Raw genomic sequence first — 13,296 nt, 5'->3', positions numbered from 1 at the left:
AATGGCAGCATTGTATGTGCAAAGTTTTAGACTGATCCAATTAACCATTGCATTACGGTTCAAAATGTCGTATCAAGTTTGCCCAAATGGGCCTAATTAGTTTATTGATACATTTTCATGGACATAATTGTGCACTCTCCTCAAACAATAGCATGCTATTCTTTCACTGTAATAGCTACTGTAAATTGGACAGTGCAGTTATATTAACACAAATTTAAGCTTTCTGCCCATATCAGATATGTCTATGTCCTGGGAAATGTTCTTGTTACTTACAACGTCATGCTAATCACATTAGCGCATGTTAGCTCAACTGTCCTGCAGGGGGACACCGATCCTGTAGAGGTTTTAATGTCTTGTGCAGGCTTTTGTTCGAGCCTCACTTTAACACACCACATTCCCACTGGGCACACACTTGAATCAACGTTGTTTCCACGTCATTTCAATTAAATTATGTTGATTGATGTTGAATTGACGTCTGTGTCCAGTGGGATTGTAGCTTAAACATCAGCTGCTCAACAGGACCTTGATAAGCAGACTCGGGTGTGTTTCAGGGCTGGATCAAAGCCTGCACACCCAGTTGCTCTCCAGATGGAGAATGTTGGCTAATTTGCTCTGTCCAAATGCTCTTCTGGAGTGGTAGCTCCTCTCACTGTTGATGTCCTCTAGCTGGATACTACCCCATTTGTGAGCCATGGAGGACAGGTGATGGAAGGTTGACCACATGTGTTTTATACAGTAGCTTAACAGTGCAGTTATTCTACTTTGTGGGGGGTTAAGTGCCTTGACAGGAGCTAGTAGGCCTACATGTGATCGGAGACCAGCAGCCTTCTAGTGTCAATATCACATTTATGCTGACTTTTTCCATGTAGGCTACATAGAGATGCCACCAATTATTGGTCATGGAAATTTGGTTAAAAGTAACAGAAAAGGCATGAAATTCCAACTGTCAAACTGAGTATGAACCCTTAACACTGAAGGCTAATGCCATTTGGGAATATCTGTGTACATAGTCATCCCAATTTCATCCCAAGTCAAGCTCTGCGTATACAGCATTCATATTCATAGTATGCATAGCATAACAATAGTATAACTATAGATACCATAGTATAACCTACTGTGTAAGCATTCAAGGCATGCATTTTTCAAACAATTGACATATTCTAGCCTATCTATAATGATATTCAAGGATGATGTTCAGTCCCATGTTATCCCAACCATTTGGCAGCTGAGTTCCCATAGTTTCTGAGCCATCTCATCATCCCTGGCAGCCCTGGTACAGCTGGAGGGTTTACAGTCACTGTGAACAATGCAAATGCAATTCAGTAACAAATAATATGTGTATCATATACTAAATATCTTATGTAAACCTAGGATTTATCTAAAATGTCACTGTGGTCTAAAAACCAATTCACTTCATTGTGTGATTTCACCTGTAATATCCACCGCTCTCTGGCTCCAGCTCAGGCTCCACAGCACAGTAGATGGAGGTCTGGGCACCTTGTACAATAGTTTTGGTGAAAGGTCTGACAATCTTCCAAGATATCAGCAGTGCTAAATTCATGTGTCTCTTCAGCTCAGTCCTCACTATACCTGGGTGGACTGCATAAACTGTCACTCCAGTGTCTAACAAAGGAAAAATGGAAGTAGAGAATCAAACCTCTTCTAAATAGTGCAGGCATCACATATTACCTTTTATCTTACCGAATAAGCACAAAATAACGAGATTTAAGGGACTGGATCGACAATCTCATAAAACGGTAATTCTTGGATGTTTGAAAAAGAACAGCAGTGCTAGAAAGTTTATTAGTGAACAAGATAAGACTTTCTAAGAAAAGTATTATCTTTAAGCTAGCCAATGATGCAAAACGTCTATGATGAAAAGCCAGCCAATCTTGCAAAGCTTCTATCATAAACTGCAGTGTTTTCAATGCAGTTTGTTTTGCTTGCCCAGGTCCACTGATAATGTCAACACCAATATGGGAGAAAAAAAATTGTAACACAAACCTTTTAGTCTCTTGGCCAGGGACCGTATACTCAGGATGTTGGCTAATTTGCTCTGTCCATATGCTCTTCTGGAGTGGTAGCTCCTCTCACTGTTGATGTCCTCTAGCTGGATCCTACCCCATTTGTGAGCCATGGAGGACAGGTTGATGATTCTGGCTGGTCTGGATCTCTTTATCAGATCAATCAGCAGGAAGGTGAGCAGGAAGTGACCTGAAAGACATGATATTCTAACATGCTACTCTACAGTAGATTACTTGTACAACGTATTACTGACTAATATTTTCATAGGGTAAGAACTATAGATAATATATCATTTCACCCTATAGCCTATTTGTATCTCTTCATTTGTGTTAGGTTGCTCTGTCTCACCCAAATGGTTCACTCCAAACTGCATCTCAAAGCCATCTGCGGTCTTAGAGTATGGACACATCATGATCCCAGCATTGTTGATAAGAATGTTCACTTGTTTCTCCTCTGAAAGAGTATTTCCAAATAAAAAAAGTAATCACTGAAGTTAAGACTGATTGTGTTTTGTATTGTATTCCATATTGTATTTCTACATTAGACAAAGTCCTCACATTGAGATTATAAAGAGATTGGACGAGTGACAAGTCTCTACTAACCCCTGTTGATTAACTCTGCAAATTCTCGAATGGACTTTGTGTCGGACAAATCCATCTTTCTGGTCACAATGTTGGGGTTTCCAGAGTTCTCAATGATCTCTCTCTGTGCCGCCTCAGCTCTGCCCAAGTCTCTGCAGGCCAAGATTATCCTGCCCCCTGATGATTATAGAAAAATGTCAGAGTATATGTCAAGTATGTACAGTTTATGTCAACAAACATGCATCATGCTACCCATCCTTTCACCACAACATGGTGGTACATGTACTGTATAATAACATGGTGGTGCAAGTGTACTTACCTCTCTTTGCCAGGTCCATTGCTGTCTCTTTGCCAATGCCAGCATTGGCTCCAGTAATGATAACTGTTTTGCCATCTAGTCTTTCACTAGATGACCACTGACCACAGAGAATAGCTCTAGAGAAACATAGGAACACGTGTGATTGTGAGCAGATACAGTAAAAATGACATATGTCACTAAATCAGACCTGGAATAAGTAAAGTTTTTTAAATGGTACTATTTCAAATAATACTTTGGAGGTGTAACCCCCCTTAATTATGTTGGATCACTATCCTACATACTGAGCTAGCTGGTGATGTACAATCATTGCAGCAACTTGAGCCAAGTAAAGCAACATTCACATAAACCAACAACAGAATGAGTAGAGTAGTAGAGCATGCACAGCCTACCTTATTGTATAAATGTTTGACATTCTAGAGCTGATGGCCGCCACACAGACTCCCTACCGTGTTGTCTCACAGCATGTCCTTTCTCTAAAGAATTACACTAGTTGAATTGCTGATCGAGTAAGTGTGTAGTGTATGCTATGTTAGAGTTGAGGACTGGATTATTGTAGAGGGTCGGATTGGGGTTGTAACAACTAATCCTAGATAATCTGCTAAAGTTCTGCCACATGATCCAATCAGGATCAGCAGGAGCCTGTGCATATAACCATTTCAATACATATCAGCAATTCTTGAAAACTACTGAGCTCTGATTTTAGACTGTATGTTGAATCAATAATTTCTTTTTGAAAAAAAGGAAAGCAAAAAAATACTATTTTGAGAACATTGAGATGACAATGATACTGAAAAAATAATTTTCACAACGTAACATACTGTACCATTGATAACGTACTATGAATGAGAAAAGTTTATTAATATTGTTTCGATCTATAAACGCAACACTCTTAAAACTGGAAAGGTTAAAGTGAATACCAGCTAGAAGGAATGGCTATTTGAATGAAGAGAGTTGTACTAATATCCCTTGGGCAGATTCTGCATGTACAGCTGACCAAATTACGCAGGATTTTACTTCTAGGTTAACCAAGATTAGGGTTGTACTAATCCTGAGACAAACCCCAAAAGAAGTAGAGGCAAAACAATAGTTTTTTTATTTCACTCAGGAATGCAGAGGGACAATAAACATATATTTATATGTATACATATACATATAAGAACCTGACCAAGAACACCATCTAGTGGTTAACATAATAGCTATAGTGTTTTTTTCCCCAAATCAAGATCATAGTTATAGTTAAATGAATCCCAAAGAAACAAAATCGTAATAAATATGCTTTACACCACATTATAAACATTATAAACTGGGCCCTGAATACTGATTGGCTGACACCTGATAAGCTTGACACCTGTAACAATGTAATGTATTCGGCACAAAAGCTCGCACAGGATAACTTATATAACCTAACATCACTTTGTCGGGCAAAGACTCAACATCAAAACTCAAAAGAACAGACATCGGCTCTTCTGTTTCACCACTCACGCCACCCTGTCTGAGTAGCACCAAACGACGAGCATCACGAACACCGGGAATCTTTCCCTTCAGTTGGTCAGCTTTCACATTTACCTCTACCCCAGTAATCACTGCATTCAATGGCGCCCTTTTCTTGAGAGCTAAACAATTCACATCTCTTGCCCCCATTCGCTTAATGTGGAGCGCCTGCTCCCTCTGACCAGCAGAAACACAAACAATTATCACAAGACCACTTCTGGTTACCCTCACCAATTCCAATAAAAAACATTATTGGCATTGTTGAATTCGATTTTTATAATAGCAAGCCAGGACTGATGGTTTGCTTAGCTAAACTAGCAGGTCTGTTTGTTTGGATACCAAGGCAAATACTGTAGCTACGGTGTATAGTAAACTTGCTAGCTACTTCAGTGGATGTGGAAAACATTTCTAACTGCAAATGAACACATTTATAGTGGTAAATGTGTTAAATTATAGCCATGGCATAAAAGGGATAATCAACTCAAGGCTCTATGCATTCTTTGGGGAAAAAATGTACTCTGTGGAAGGTGCTAGAGCCCCGAGTTGATTATATAGAGTTCGTGACTGGCTAGTTAGCAAGCAAGGGATAAGAATGCTGCCAGCAAGCATGGCAATGGAACATAAAGGACGAATGTCTGGTTTCACGTCCATAAATATTGAACTAATCGAACGAACGACTGTGGCTCAAAACAGGTGGGGCTCTGCAGGTGGGGCATCCCTTGTTGGTGTCCCTTGTTGAATTTGCGATTTCCAACTTGTTGTGTAATCTTTATGTCCAATGGCCGATGAGCACCGATACGTTTTATATATAATTTCTCTTAATTATTTCTCTTCACATGATAAGGATTAAAAAGGATTTGCCAGTAGATTGTCGACTTGATTCATGATGATGACTGCTAGCTAAGACTGAAAGATGTTGACATGATCAGTCCAATCAAAGCTACTGTAGACATAACGTGATTTGACATACTTTTATCTGTGACCAATGACCTTGAGCCTTCTTAGAAGGGCACTTGTAATATAACTCCATGGCAGGACCCAAAGGGCTGAAATTTTGGATGTCTACCCTGACTAAGGACATAAACTTAGCAATGACGTACTGTCCCCATGAGTAACAGAACACTGAGCCAATCAGGCGCAATGCTCCTATTTTTTGCTGGCTCGCCCCCCCACCACAGAAAGCACTGAGCTAGGCTGAAACACCTACATGAACTCAATGATATATAAAAAAAATTGTACATTGTTTGCAAACTGATACAGTTGAAGTCAGAAGTTTACATACACTTAGGTTGGAGTCATTAAAACTCATTTTTCAACCACTCCACACATTTCTTGTCAACAAACTATAGTTTTGGCAAGCCGGTAAGGACATCTACTTTGTGCATGACACAAGTAATTTTTCCAGCAATTGTTTACAGACCGATTATTTCACTGTATCACAATTCCAGTGGGTCAGAAGTTTACGTTTGGAGGAAAAAGGGGGAGGCTTGCAAGCCGAAGAACACCATCCCAACCGTGAAGCACAGGGGTGGCAGCATCATGTTGTGGGGGTGCTTTGCTGCAGGAGGGACTGGTGCACTTCACAAAATAGATGGCATCATGAGGAAAGAAAATTATGTGGATATATTGAAGCAACATCTCAAGACAGTCAGGAAGTTAAAGCTTGGTTGCAAATGGGTCTTTCAAATGGACAATGACCCCAAGCATACTTCCAAAGTTGTGGCAAAATGGCTTAAGGACAACAAAGTCAAGGTATTGGCGTGGCCATCACAAAGCCCTGACCTCAATCCTATATAAAATTTGTGGGCAGAACTGAAAAAACGTGTGTGAGCAAGGAGGCCTAGAAACCTGACTCATTTACACCAGCTCCGTCAGGAGGAATGGGCCAAAATTCATCCAACTTATTGTGGGAAGCTTGTGGAAGGCTACCCGAAACATTTGACCCAAGTTAAACAATTTAAAGGAAATGCTACCAAATACTAATTGAGTGTATGTAAACATCTGACCCACTGGGAATGTGATGAAAGAAATAAAAGCTGAAATAAATCATTCTCTGTGTAACGCTTGTCGTGGTTGGAAGAAGAGGAGGACCAAAGCGCAGCGTGGTAAGTGTCCATATTCAATTTAATAACTGAACACTAAGAATACAAAAATAACAACGTGAATGATACAAAACGAAAACGAAACAGTCCCGTATGGTGAAAACACAGACACAGGAAAACAACCACCTATCTTGGCTCTCTCTAATTCTCTCCTTCTCTCTTTCTTTCTCTCTCTCGGAGGAACTGAGCCCTAGGACCATACGTCAGGACTACCGGGCATGATGACTCCTTGCTGTCCCCAGGCTACCTGGCCTTGCTGCTGTCCCAGTTTCAACTGTTCTGCCTGCGGTTATGGAACCCCTACCTGTCCCAGACCTGCTGTTTTCAACTCTTAATTATCGGCTATGAAAAGCCAACTGACATTTATTCCTGATTATTATTTGACCATGCTTGTCATTTATGAACATTTTGAACATCTTGGCCATGTTCTGTTATAATCTCCACCCGGCACAGCCAGAAGAGGACTGGCCACCCCTCATAGCCTGGTTCCTCTCTAGGTTTCTTCCTAGGTTTTGGCCTTTCTAGGGAGTTTTTCCTAGCCACCGTGCTTCTACACCTGCATTGCTTGCTGTTTGGGGTTTTAGGCTGGGTTTCTGTACAGCACTTCGAGATATTAGCTGATGTACGAAGGGCTATATAAAATAAACTTGATTGATTGACCTACAAAACACAAAGGAAAACAGGCTACCTAAATATGGCTCCCAGTCAGAGACGACTGACACCTGCCTCTGATTGGGAACCATACTAGGCCAAACACATAGAAATATAACCATAGAACAAAACATAGAAAAACAACATAGAATGCCCACCCCAACTCACGCTCTGACCAAACTAAAATAAAGACATAAAAAAGGAACTAAGGTCAGAACGTGACACTCTGTCACGCCCTGACCTTAGAGAGCATTTTTATTTCTCTATTTGGTTTGGTCAGGGTGTGATTTGGGTGGGCATTCTAGTTTTCTATTTCTTTGTTGGCCGGGTATGGTTGGGGGATCTTGTTTTTGTACAGTTGCTGTATAGCCCTGCAGAACTTTACGTTAGTTTGTATTTTGTTGTTTTGGCGGTGTTTCAGTATTAAATGATCATGAACACTTTCCACGCTGCGCTTTGGTCTCATTCATTCAACGACGGACGTAACATTCTCTCTACTATTATTCTGACATTTCACATTCTTAAAATAAAGTGGTGATCCTAAGTGACCTAAGACAGGGAATTTTTACTAGGATTAAATGTCAGGAATTGTGGACAAACTGAGTTTAAATGTATTTGGCTATGGTGTATGTAAACTTCCGACTTCAACTGTATATACCTTTCATAATATTTCCCCTAATGTTGTGCAACTTGCATAGCTACCTTCTCTTTCTCTATATATTTATTGTTGCTTCATTCCTTCCTGGCTTTCAACAGTTAAATAAATGTATTGTCCTTATCTTCATCATCGTAATTATATAGAATAAGATGCAGATGGCTATCACTTCTCTTCATGTTTATTGAATGGTTATGGGTCTGAATAAATAGCTGCTGTATTCTACCACCATCGCGGTTCTCTCCCTGTGAGTTATATTGGGTGCTGTATTAACATTCAGCAAACAAGAGCTTGCATCCTGCTTGGAATAGTCTATTAGCATAAGAAATGCAAAAACAAATTTTTCAGCAAGCTATTCTAGTCTAGCTTTTCCTGGGACTCCAAGAGTTAAGGAGCATTTTCTTAGGAGAGAGGCCAGTGGAGTGCAGGTTCTTTTGTGCAAGAGACAGAGGCTATATAAGGCTGCCAGTAAGATTGTACCTAAATCAACCATTTATCGGATCATCAAGAACTTCAAAGAGGGCGGTTCAATTGTCGTGAAGGCGGCTTCAGGGCGCCCAAGAAAGTCCCGCAAGCGCCAGGACCGTCTCCTAAAGTTGATTCAGCTGCGGGATCGGGGCACCACCAGTACAGAGCTTGCTCAGGAATGGCAGCAGGCAGGTGTGAGTGCATCTGCACGCACAGTGAGGTGAAGACTTTTGGGGGATGGCCTGGATGGTCTGGACATGAAGCTAGGGTTGTGGTTGAGGCAAGGGAAAGGGTTGAACCGGGATGTGGACATGAAGCTAGGGTTAGGGTTGTGGTTGAGACTAGGTTTGAACTGGGATGTGGACATTAGGGTTGAACCGGGATGTGGACATGAAGCTCGGGTTAGGGTTGTGGGTGAGGCTTAAATTAGGGTTGAACCAGGATGTGGACATGAAGCTAGGGTTAACCCTAGACCTAACCTTAGTTTATCGTACTTTTATCCTCCTTTTTTATCCTACTTCTCTTTGGACTCACCTGGCTCTCACTTTGACCCAAGGTGCAGGAGCCGGTTCCAGGTAACATATTTCAAAATCATTTATTGGTGCAGAAAAGAGAACCGAAAACAATGAACTGAAACACCTTTATAATCTACATCATCACTAAATAGAAAGTCAACAAATACCCTTTAATGTTCCTCCCACTGATAAAGCATGGACTGAAGAAGCCCCTTACACTTCCTGATTTATTTGTACTGCCTTTAAAAATGAAATGGTACTGTATATATCTACACAATTCAAAATTGAAGAGGTTGTGCGAATGTGCTGTGCATACAGTACAATTGATGCAATGTTGGAAATAACTTTTATGCAGTACCACCAATAGCTAAATTAAGCCGGTTTACAAAGGCAATACAAAAGAATCAGGAAATGTTTGGGGCTTCTTCAGTCCATGCTTTATCAGTAGGAGGAACATTAAAGGGTATTTGTTGACTTTCCATTTAGTGATGCTGTAGATTAGAAAGGTGTTTTAGTTCCTTGTTTCAGTTCTCTATTCTGCACTAATAAATTATTATGAAATATGTCTCCTAAGATAAAGACGAGTGTATCAGTGTCATGATCTACATAGCATGTTGGGTACCTTCCTGGCAGACAGATTTACTGCAGCCAGAGTCTCCTCCTCCTGCTCTCAATAACTGGTAAATTAGCATTGCCATTATATAAACCCAAAGGGAATTACTGTAACCCTATCTTTGATATTCAGCCAATATTTGCTTTCATGTCTCGCCTGTCAGTAATAGGAAGTATTTGGAGTACACTTCCGCCGTAGATAAATTGATCTACAGTACCAGTCAAAAGTATGGACACACCTACTCATTCAACGGTTTAATTTATTTGTACTATTTTCTACATTGTAGAATAATAGTGAATACATCAAAACTATGAAATAACACATATGGAATCATGTAGTAACCAAAAAAGTGTTCAACAAATCAAAATATATTTTAGATTCTTCAAAGTAGCCACACTTTGCCTTGATGACAGCTTTGCACACTCTTGGTATTCTCTCAACCAGTTTCATGAGGAATGCTTTTCCAACAGTCTAGAAGGAGTTCCCACATATGCTGAGCACTTGTTGACTGCTTTTCCTTCACTCTGTGGTCCAACTCATCCCAAACCATCTCAATTGGGTTGAGGTCGGGTGATTGTGGAGGCCTGGTCATCTGATGCAGCACTCCATCACTCTCTTTCTTGTTCAAATAGCACTTACACAGCCTGGAGGTGTGTTTTGGGTCATTGTCGTGTTGAAAAACAAATGATAGTCCCGCTAAGCGCAAACCAGATGGGATGGCATATCGCTGCAGAATGCTGTGGTAGCCATGCTGGTTAAGTGTGCCTTGAATTCTAAATAAATCACTGAGAGGGTCACCAGCAAAGCACCCCCACACCATCACACCTCATCCTCCATGCTTCACGGTGGGAACCACACATGCGGATATCATCCGTTCACCTACTCTGCATCTCACAAAGACACGGCGGTTGGAACCAAAAATTTCACATTTTGACTCATCAGACCAAAGGACAGATTTCCAGCGGTCTAATGTCCATTGCTCTTGTTTCTTGGCCCAAGCAAGTCTCTTCTTCTTATTGGTGTCCTTTAGTAGTGGTTTCTTTGCAGCAATTTGACCACTCTGTGAAGCATTTATTTGGGCTGCAATCGGAGGCTCGTAACTCTAATGAACTTATCCTCTGCAGCAGAGGTAACTCTGGGCCTTCCTTTCCTGTGGCGGTCCTCATGAGAGACAGTTTCATCATAGCACTTGATGGTTTTTGCGACTGCACTTGAAGAAACGTTCAAAGTTCTTGAAATGTGTCGTATTGACTGACCATGTCCTAAAATAATGATTTACTGTCGTTTCTCTTTGCTTATTTGAGCTGTTCTGCTCACACTGCCCTACCCTGTGCTTTGACCTCTTTCTCCCCTCTCTCTCCAGATGAAATCTCGCGTCTTGTGACGGCCGGCCGCCCAACAACCTGCCCGCTTGACCCTATCCCCTCCTCTCTTCTCCAGGCCATTTCCGGAGACCTTCTCCCTTACCTCACCTCGCTCATCAACTCATCCTTGACCGCTGGCTACGTCCCTTCCGCCTTCAAGAGAGCGAGAGTTGCACCCCTGCTGAAAAAACCTACACTCGATCCCTCCGATGTCAACAACTACAGACCAGTATCCCTTCTTTCTTTTCTCTCCAAAACTCTTGAACGTGTCGTCCTTGGCCAGCTCTCCTGCTATCTCTCTCAGAATGACCTTCTTGATCCAAATCAGTCAGGTTTCAAGACTAGTCATTCAACTGAGACTGCTCTTCTCTGTGTCACGGAGGCGCTCCGCACTGCTAAAGCTAACTCTCTCTCCTCTGCTCTCATCCTTCTAGACCTATCGGCTGCCTTTGATACAGTGAACCATCAGATCCTCCTCTCCACCCTCTCCGAGTTGGGCATCTCCGGCGCGGCCCACGCTTGGATTGCGTCCTACCTGACAGGTCGCTCCTACCAGGTGGCGTGGCGAGAATCTGTCTCCGCACCACGTGCTCTCACCACTGGTGTCCCCCAGGGCTCTGTTCTAGGCCCTCTCCTATTCTCGCTATACACCAAGTCACTTGGCTCTGTCATATCCTCACATGGTCTCTCCTATCATTGCTATGCAGACGACACACAATTAATCTTCTCCTTTCCCCCTTCTGATAACCAGGTGGCGAATCGCATCTCTGCATGTCTGGCAGACATATCAGTGTGGATGACGGATCACCACCTCAAGCTGAACCTCGGCAAGACGGAGCTGCTCTTCCTCCCGGGGAAGGACTGCCCGTTCCATGATCTCGCCATCACGGTTGACAACTCCATTGTGTCCTCCTCCCAGAGTGCTAAGAACCTTGGCGTGATCCTGGACAACACGCTGTCGTTCTCAACTAACATCAAGGCGGTGACCCGTTCCTGTAGGTTCATGCTCTACAACATTCGCAGAGTACGACCCTGCCTCACACAGGAAGCGGCGCAGGTCCTAATCCAGGCACTTGTCATCTCCCGTCTGGACTACTGCAACTCGCTGTTGGCTGGGCTCCCTGCAACTCATCCAGAACGCCGCAGCCCGTCTGGTGTTCAACCTTCCCAAGTTCTCTCACGTCACCCTGCTCCTCCGCTCTCTCCACTGGCTTCCAGTTGAAGCTCGCATCCGCTACAAGACCATGGTGCTTGCCTACGGAGCTGTGAGGGGAACGGCACCTCCGTACCTTCAGGCTCTGATCAGGCCCTACACCCAAACAAGGGCACTGCGTTCATCCACCTCTGGCCTGCTCGCCTCCCTACCTCTGAGGAAGTACAGCTCCCGCTCAGCCCAGTCAAAACTGTTCGCTGCTCTGGCACCCCAATGGTAGAACAAACTCCCCCACGACGCCAGGTCAGCGGAGTCAATCACCACCTTCCGGAAACACCTGAAACACCACCTCTTTAAGGAATACCTAGGATAGGATAAAGTAATCCTTCTAACCCCCCCCCCCCCCTTAAAAGAGTTAGATGCACTATTGTAAAGTGGTTGTTCCACTGGATATCATAAGGTGAATGCACCAACTTGTAAGTCGCTCTGGATAAGAGCGTCTGCTAAATGACTTAAATGTAAATGTTCTTGCCATAATATGGACTTGGTCTTTTACCAAATAGGGCTATCTTCTGTATACCATCTCCCTACCTTGTCACAACACAACTGATTGGCTCAAACGCATTAAAATGGAAAGAAATTCCACAAATGAACTTTTAACAAGGCACACCTGTTAGTTGAAATGCACTCCAGATGACTACCTCATGAAACTGGTTGAGAGAATGCCAAGAGTGTGCAAAGCTGTTTTCAAGGCAAAGTGTGGCTACTTTGAAGAATCTAAAATATATTTAGATTTGTTTAACAGTTTTTTTGGTTTCTACATGATTCCAAATGTGTTATTTCATAGTTTTGATGTCTTCACTAGTATTCTACAATGTAGAATATAGTAAAAATAAAGAAAATCCCTTGAATGAGTAGGTGTGTCCAAACGTTTGACTGGTACTGTACTTTACTAGAAATCTGGTAAAATCTATCAGCTACAAGCCACACGCAGGAAAACTCTTGTCATTGGAGTCAATAATTATCCAACAGTACCACCTAACAGGTCGTATTTGCATACCAATGACTACTGGAGAGGCCAGTTCTAAGGTGTGTGTGCAGCCAGTGAGTACTCTGAAACGGACAACCTTATGTTATGTCAAAGGTACGACTATGTGTTTCTCTCATGTGTTGCTTCAGAAGAGGGTCAGCTGAATTTGTGTTTCTGTTTATTCAGATCTTATCTGTTTTATTATATTCTCATGTATTCCCTTTGCCAGATCTCTTTATTGAGCTTTTCAGACGACTTAGATCATGACTGTTATTTGTCAGTGCTGTTTAGCTATGTACAGATTCTATGGGTATGATAGATCAATGTCC

At 42.3% G+C, this 13,296-nt stretch overlaps 1 protein-coding gene across 1 annotated transcript; it reads right to left on the bottom strand.

The window, feature by feature from the left end:
- Positions 1 to 1,194: 1,194 nt before the first annotated feature.
- On the bottom strand, positions 1,195 to 3,389 carry LOC120055272 (retinol dehydrogenase 12-like). Its single transcript, XM_039003157.1, has 7 exons — positions 3,385 to 3,389; positions 2,926 to 3,041; positions 2,628 to 2,783; positions 2,374 to 2,478; positions 2,005 to 2,214; positions 1,431 to 1,623; positions 1,195 to 1,297 (listed from the first exon to the last, which is right to left on the bottom strand). Exons 1-7 carry the CDS (start codon positions 3,387 to 3,389, stop codon positions 1,195 to 1,197), a joined length of 888 nt encoding a protein of 295 aa, XP_038859085.1.
- Positions 3,390 to 13,296: the final 9,907 nt, after the last annotated feature.

Source organism: Salvelinus namaycush, chromosome 11 (assembly GCF_016432855.1).
Source record: "Salvelinus namaycush isolate Seneca chromosome 11, SaNama_1.0, whole genome shotgun sequence".
In the NCBI taxonomy this organism is placed as follows: Eukaryota; Metazoa; Chordata; class Actinopteri; order Salmoniformes; family Salmonidae; genus Salvelinus; species Salvelinus namaycush.
Note: the sequence above shows the minus strand (reverse complement) of the source record. Positions and strands in the feature narration are given on the sequence as shown.